The 8,442-nt window shown below is 34.1% G+C and overlaps 1 protein-coding gene across 5 annotated transcripts in view; it reads left to right on the forward strand.

The window, feature by feature from the left end:
* The window catches only part of GLMN (glomulin, FKBP associated protein), a 44,619-nt gene extending 36,201 nt beyond the window's left edge, over positions 1–8,418 (forward strand). For 4 of the 5 annotated variants that reach the window (XM_015464323.3, XM_005204258.5, XM_010803295.3 and 1 more), the window contains 3 exons: positions 6,632–6,743; positions 7,743–7,825; positions 7,933–8,087. In XM_015464323.3, coding sequence (XP_015319809.1) covers positions 6,632–6,743; positions 7,743–7,825; positions 7,933–8,043 — 306 coding nt within the window. In that variant the 3' untranslated portion in view covers positions 8,044–8,087. Of the gene's footprint in view, positions 1–6,631; positions 6,744–7,742; positions 7,826–7,932 lie in introns of all 5 variants that reach the window. The other variant, NM_001192020.1, reaches the window with a different exon arrangement.
* The last annotated feature ends 24 nt before the right edge of the window (positions 8,419–8,442 follow it).

Here is an 8,442-nt window from a genome sequence, read left to right on the forward strand (position 1 = left end):
GAAAGAGAAAGAAAACCAAAATACTTCCACCCAATAGTTAGTATCAAAAAATCAGATAACTATAAAGCAAGAATCAAGACCACAAATCAGAAAAATAAGTAAAGGATACAGATATTGTAAGGCAGCTCACAGAAGAGGAAACCCAAATGGCCAATAACCACAAGACAATATTCCCAATATCAGTAGTGTTTATGGAAGTGTAACTTAAAACTGCAGCGAGATTCTATTTTACAGCCACCACAGTGGCAAATGTTAAAAAGGTAGATAGCATAGGTTAGGATACAGAACAGTGATGAAACAAAGTAGATAACCATTTTTGGGCAATTTGGCATTATCTAGTGAAATTGAATAAATACTCTTAACTCAGCACCTTCTGTTTTAAGGCATCTTAATGAGTCCTTAAATCAATTTACTGATTTAGACTGGCAAGTTTTACAAAATGAAATAGAATATAATTGAGGTTGTTTGCACAGATTCTTAGTTACAGATATTGCAGCAAATTTTGTGGTCACTTGCAAAGAACAAGGTTTGAAAATGGAGGGGATATGACAGATTGGCTAGGAATAAATGTATGTTGCTTTCCAATATCTCTGACATATTCAACGGTCAATTAGCAGAAAGGCTATGATACTGTACAGTTTAATTTTATAGTAACATAGTATATGGTTAAGTGGGAAGCAAACTGTCCCTCCTATCAGTAAAATTGTGAAAGTTCACAAATTATTTTAATCTGTGTATTTTCAGAATGAACTTTGAGAGAGAAAACTTTTTTCCCAAATTCATGACAATAAGAAAAATAAGTGAAAAATATAGAAACATTCACTTTCAACTGTTGATCTGAAACTGTAAATAGTGCCAATATTCAGAAAAATACTGACCCTACAATTAGTAGACTTAGCCTTAATTTGAACTACATTCTAAAAAGGAAGAAAATGAATATAACTTTAAAGCTAAGATTATTTAAGATGGTTTCATCAAAAGTAAATACCCAATGAAAATGATAGTCTAAAATAAAATTTTTCTTGCACATGAAAGCTAAAAACCTTCCAAATTAGACATCTAGAAACAACATTCTGAACTTGTGAATGAGGCCCCGTAATGGTTTGAAAGATGAAAAGTTACCAACATTCTTCTAGTCTCATTATCAGCATATATAATTACATATTTTTTAGCAAATGAGAAAAGTCACTCAGTTTGGCCTGCAAAGTTTATTTTTCCAGCATATACAGTGTTGGATTGTGTCTATTGATTTATTTAAAAGTATGTCTTAATGGTAACATGATGTTTTGGAAAATCTATATTGCAAAACATGGATGCAAAGGTTCTGATGCTTCTTCATGAAACATAAATTGTGTAGCACTTAAATTGATATCTGGTACTTGCAAAACAATATGAGATTGTTTCACCTTAACCTTTATATACATCTAGAGATTAGCTATATTTACTGAATTGGAAGCACACTGGGGGTCACTCAAAGTAGAAAGTTTATAGCAATAAGTGACAGAGCAGAACTATGAGCAATTACCTTCTTAAACTGTCAGAAGCACTAGCAAGTTGTTTTAAGTCAGTTGGAAAATTTTGGTATTCAAGGAAATCCCTCTGGATATAACTATATTATAAAAGTGGTGAAAATTGTTAATTTTAGCAGTTCACTGATAAGCCAAACTCTTGAAACTTTTTTCAGTGATTGGATCTAAGCATGACCAATGTATCATATCAGAGTTCATTTATTGTTCCTTTGGAAAGTTCGAAGTAGGGCATAAGAACTCAAGGATAATATACATGTTTTTCTAGTTGAAAAGCAATCTTATCTGACAGTTATTTTCAAAGATAATATTGAGTGGCAAAATTGACATATGTATCTGATTTTCTGGCACGCCTAAGACATAAAAATTGAAACCACAGGAAAACATGAGTATATTTTTCATATGTTAAACTTATCTGTCAGTTGTAGAAGACATTACTGTTACAGAAGGAAACTATCATCATTTTGATAATAAGATTTCAAATAACTTCTATTACTAATTAAGAGTGAATGAAAATTTCTTCAACTTAGACCAACATTTTTTAAAAGAAACTTTCCTATATTCTGGACATAAGTCTTTTATTAGGTATGGTTATTATATTTTCTTCCAGTTTGTGGCTTATATTTTCATTATCTTAATAGAAATTTTTAAAGAACAGAAATGTTAAATTTTGAGGAAGTCCAGCATATCAATTCTATTCTTTTAAATCATTTATATTTCTTTGGATTCTAACAAATCTTTGTTTTAACCCAAGATCACAGATTTTCTAGTAGAAGTTTTATTGTTTAGATTTTTATATTTATACTTATGATTGACTTCAAGTAAATTTTTTATATGGTGAAATAGGGTTAAGGTAGTTTTGTTTTGACTCCAGCAGTATTTGTTGAAAAGGCTATACTCAGATTGTCTTGTTACCTTTGTCAAAGATCAAAAAGATCATATAAGTATGGGTATATTTTTGGATTCTATTCTGTTCCATTGAACTGTCTTCTTTCACCAGTACCACACTATCTTGATTACTGTAACTTTATAGTAAGTCTTACATGTGAGTATGCCAACTTTGTTCTTTAAAAAAAAATTTTGGCTGTTCTAGATTCTTTGCTTCTCCATTTGAATTTTAGAATAATTCTGTCTTTCTACCTGTAGAGGAACAACATTTCTGTTTTTCTGCTCTACTCTCAGTGCTTAACCTCGTTTTTTTGTACTTTTGGTTACCAAATGTGCAGAGATTTTCCCATATCAAGGAATTTTTTGACACCAAGTAGATGTCCTACAATTGAGTCCCCTTGTGACACTCTCCCTGGAGATAGCATCAGATTACAGAGGCTAAGGGCTCAGTCCCACAACATTACCTCCCTTCCCTCTTCAGATGCCAGTCACGAGTCCAGGTATTGATCTGACTTCTGACAGACTGGCTAAAACAGGTTCTCAAAACCCCCTCCTCAGGTTCAGTTAATTTGCTAAAGTTGTTCACAGAACTCAGAACATTTTACCTACTGGATCACTGGTTTATTGGGAAAGGATGTAACAGCACAGCGAGATGAAAGAGATGCATAAGGCAAGGTATGTGGGGAGGGGCACTAAGTTTTCATGCCCTCCCTTGAAACTACTTTCCCAGCACCTCTACCTGTTCATCAACCAAGAAGCTCTCTGAACCCCATTCTTTTGAGTTTTTTGGAGGCTTCATTACATAAGCATGGTTGATTAAATCACTGGTCACTGATGACAGCTCAATCTCCAGCCCCTCTCCCCTATAAGGAGTTTGTGGTGAGAGGAGTTGACAGTTATAACCCTCTAATCACACAGTTCCTCTGACAGCCAGCCCCCATTCTTATTAGGGGCTTTCCAACAGTTACATTCCTGGCTGAAAGAGCTTCTTATGAATAACAAAATACACTTTGACCACTCTTCACTTAGGAAATTCAAGAGTTTTAGGAGCTCTTTGCCAGGAACAGGATGTAGACCAATACTAGTGCTCTTTGGGGGTGGGGGAAGAAAACACACCACCAAGGGGCACAAGGGAACTTCTGGGGTCATGAGACTATCTTCATAGTGGTGGTGGCTATACTGCTGTATATCTTTGTCAGAACTCAGAACTGGACAGCTAAAAAGAGTTTACTGAATGTAAATGATACCCAACACACCAGACCTTAAAAAATGTGTAGAAAGAAAAGGACCAGGCTCAATACCAGAATAGATGTCAGTGACTCCAAGCACACCATTGTTCTTAATGTGTATTTTGGAATTATTTTGGGGTTTTTCTGCATTATATTTAAATATTGATAGAATTATATTTGATATTATAAATAGAACATTTTGTAAAACATTTGTTTCAGCTATATAAATGTGTGTTGAGTTGTGATATAAATTATATTTCTTACTGTGGGCCATGGTAAAAATATTTTGAAAAATGCTACCCTAGAAAAACTTATCCCATGTGAATAGGAAGAGATATGCAGCAGTTTCAGTGAGCACTGTTTGAAATATTTAAGAAAACTAGTAATAGGATACATCGTATAGTGGGATGCCTGTATATCAGTTAAACTGAAAAGATAAGCGCTATAACATAAATAACCCTCAGAAACATAGGACTGAACAAAAGGGAGCTAAAGTAGGATGCTTTGATGTCATTTATATATTTTTAAACATGCAAAATTGGGATGTATAAATACATTAACTGCTAAAACCTAAAACCTCAAGTTTTAGAAAATTTTGCATAGTTAATGGCTTACACTTGAATAAAGAGGGCTTCAACCATATCTGTCTTTTTAAGTAAATAGGGCAAGATGTGTGCATTTGACAAAGCTTAGTGTGAGTATAAAGGTGTTTTCTCTGTCCTCTTTATGTTTGAATGTGTTTTAATCTATAGAGGGTCATCAGTACCTTCAGCCTTGAAAGCCATCTGTGATATTCGGTGGTAGCAGTGGGTTCTACTTTTAAGCTTAGAGGAAAGGGAAAGAAGGTTTTAAAAAGCGGGTGTGGGGATAGAGAAAGGTGAAAGAAAAGGCTGGAGAGAGAGGGAGGAACATAAGAAGTGAAACCAGTGGGTGCGTATGGTTGCGTAACATGCTTGATATGCTGTGTGACTATCCTCGGAAGTTTCTACTGCACTAACGCATAACCCCCGTTTTTCACATAAGGACAAAAAACTTAGGATTTCAATGGATGTTTAAAAATGTCTTTTAAAGTATACAATTGAAACTGGTTCATTGTTTAAAAATCAGGATAAATAAGCAAAAAGAAAATAATAAAATCTCAGCATTTATTTTTGATATTATAGTATATACCCTTTTGGCTTTATACCAGAAAATCTGTACTTTTTTTTAAAAAGATCATATTATAGGAGTCATACTGCAGCCTTTTTATTTGCTTTTTTACCACTCCCCAGTATGTACTGAAGAGTAGTACTATTTTACCAGCAGTGTAGTGTTCCATTGTGTGGATATGGAAGTTACCCCACTCCTGATGTGAAAAACTGTCATTATTTCCAATTTTTCACTATTTAAACATTTTTATAAACATATCTGCAGTGAAATCATTACAACATACATCTTTAAGTCTTCCCCAGGTTAAGTTCATAGATGGTGAGTGGAAAAGTATGCATATTTTTGAGATTGTGGATTCTTGATAGTTCCTCAAGAACTCCACTTTTCCTCATAATATAGGAATAATGAGAAAGGACAGATTTAAATTAAAGGGATATATGTGACAGTAAAATTATAAATTATTCAACACAGATACGTGTAGATTTTATTTTTGAGAGCTGTGTATGTTAAATGTTATATAGTACTTGGATCAAAATAAGCTCAATTACAAAATAGGTTTTCATATGATCCAGTTCTAGTTAAAGATAATTGGATTCCTAAGTTTTCATTTTTTGCCTAAGCTACTTTCCTTTGTAATAAGTAACTGGAAACTGAGCAATACAAATGAATTTTCTTTTTCTTCTTAAAAAAAAAACAACAACTAAGACTTTATGATTCCCTTTTAGTACTATAGGAAGAAATGCTCTTAGAACAAAAATCTTTAATACGAATGACAAAATAATCCTAAACTGTCCCAGACAGGTAAAATCTCCATCTTTATTGATCACCAAGAAAGTCTTAAGTCAGCTTTGTTAGAAGTTTCCATCAATAGAGAAGGAATAGAATCCTCTGGCACTAGATCTGTGACAAGGATATCACTTGAAAGATAAGGAGTTGAAGGGGACTTACAACATAGAGTCATTATGGGGATGGTTTATAAGAGAAGTGTCTCAGACTATGTGGATTATTTTCAGATAATTTTCTCATGGATAAAACTTGGAAGTTACAGATCTCAAAACCAGAAGCTGTCCAAATGACAAAATGAATATGCTAAACAAGTGCGTTTTTGTTTTGATTTGTATTTACATACAATAACTAGATGTAGTAATGAATGTACTAATAAACAGTCTACTCTACTCTGAAAGGCAAAGATCATGTCTTCCTTATTTCTGTTTCTCCAACACTCAGCACTTGTTTAATACTCAGTTCAGTCGCTCAGTCGTGTTTGACTCTTTGAGACCCCATGAATCACAGCACACCAGGCCTCCCTGTCCATCACCAACTCCCGGAGTTTACCCAAACTCACGACCATTGAGTCAGTGATGCCATCCAGCCATCTCATCCTCTGTCGTCCCTTTCTCCTCCTGCCCCTAATCCCTCCCAGCATCACGGTCGTTTCCAGTGAGTCAGCTCTTTGCATGAGGTGGCCAAAGTATTGGAGTTTCAGCTTCAGCATCAGTCCTTCCAATAAACACCCAGGACTGATCTCCTTTAGGATGGATCTCCTTGCAGTCCAAGGGACTCTCAGGAGTCTTCTCCAACACCACAGTTCAAAAGCATCAGTTCTTTGGTGCTCAGCTTTCTTCACAGTCCAACTTTCACATCCATACATGACCACTGGAAAAACCATAGCCTTGACTAGACAGACCTTTGTTGGCAAAGTAATGTCTCTGCTTTTGAATATGCTATCTAGGTTGGTCATAACTCCTTCCAAGGAGTAAACATCTTTTAATGTTTAATACTAGATGACAGTAAATCTTGAATGAAATAACTAATTGTTTCATTAATTCTTCCAAACAGACTGGTTTGTGGACAGAACTTGAAAAGATTGAGAATAATTTCTTAAAGCCCCTCCATACAGGACTCAATATGTCAAAAGCACATTATGAAGCAGAAATTAAGAATAGCCAAGGTTGGTAATGTAAAATTTCATTTCCAGTTAAGCCTAAAAATTAGTCAGATTTTTAAAACTCATTTATATTCCAAATAAAGAACTTTATCTTGTACTTGTCTAACTTATAGCCAACAAGGAACCATGACAACTGAGTCATTTTATTTATAACTAAAATGATTCTTTGTGAATATATATTCCAATTAATACTGAAATTGGGTTAAATATTTAAACCAAACTGGAGCATAGTCTGGTTTAAAACCTCAAGTTCTGATTAGAAACTAATTGTATCACAAATATTTCTGTTTGGATACCATTGTACTTCTTTCAGTATTGAGGGGTCCATCCCCCATGATATCTTTACTAAATCTCGACCTCCACTAAATTTGTACAAATTACAAACAAGAATCTTAGGTCCAGAATTACTTTTTAAAGTCAGCAGTTCTAATAATCTTGTAATCTTTTCTATATAACTATGGTGGTATTTGTGCAGACATCACTATAAATAAAAATTTTGTCTTAGTGTGACAGGTTATAATTCTGATTTTATGTTGACAAAAGTTTCATTCATCTTGTACATGCCAAAATAATGCTATTCACCTGAAGAAACATTAATTCACATGTTACAGAATTTTGATATTTTTATTTGTTCACAACCAGATTTTAGCATACCCTGAGCTATTAAATCTTCCTGGTTGGCTCAGTGGTAAAGAATCTGCCTACCAATGCAGGAGGTATGGGTTCAATCCTGGGTCAGAAAGATCCCCTGGAGAAGGAAATAGCAACCCACTCCAGGATTCTTGCCTGGGAAATCCCACAAAGGACCTAGCAAGCAGGCTACAGTCCAAGAGTCAGACATGACCTGGCAACTAAACAACAACACAACTAGCTATTAAAACCATAAGACTTAATTTACACAAATAACTGGCATTTAAGTTAGTAAACAAATTATAAATTTATTATTGAAATCTGAGAGTTTTTAATGGTTAAGTGTGACACGGTTTTTTCCTTCTCTTATAGAAGTCCAGAAGTCTAAAGATCATTGTTCACTAAATGTAGGTAGAGAAGAGATCCCAAATATGCCTCCTGAAATGCAACTTAAGGTAGATATGAAATTTTCCTAAGCTACATCCAACTGAACTCTTTTCTCTTTTTTGCTTTGCTTTGTTTTAAACGCAGCCTTAGTAACCAATTTTTCTTGGCATTATAGGTCCTACATTCAGCTCTTTTCACATTTGATTTGATTGAAAGTGTTTTGGCTCGAGTAGAAGAACTCATTGAAACAAAAACAAAGTCTACCTCTGAGGAAAATATGGGATAAAGTGAAAGCTCCATCTCCTAAATAAAAACTAGTAATACACTATATTTTTCATTATGGTTTATTTAATACCTTTATAGAAGTTTTTCTGTAAAACACACTGAAAATAAATGTAGCTTCTCTTACTTATCTGTTTCAGCAGTGACACATTATGGATCAGTAGCACTGTTTCCTTTTAAAAAGGTATCTATATGGTAAATAATGCCCACGTGTATTTTAAATACTACTGTTGAAAAATCTAATACGAATCAATAATTTTATGATTTCATAAAATGTACTGGAATTACCTTTATCCATACAGTTGTGAGTTTATAAAAATTCTGATACACTTTATGTTCCAGTTAGATGCTATTTTAGAACTCCTAGTGTTAAACTGGCTATCATAGCACTGTAGGAGCTTAG

This window comes from Bos taurus, chromosome 3, assembly GCF_002263795.3.
Source record: "Bos taurus isolate L1 Dominette 01449 registration number 42190680 breed Hereford chromosome 3, ARS-UCD2.0, whole genome shotgun sequence".
Classification (NCBI taxonomy): Eukaryota; Metazoa; Chordata; class Mammalia; order Artiodactyla; family Bovidae; genus Bos; species Bos taurus.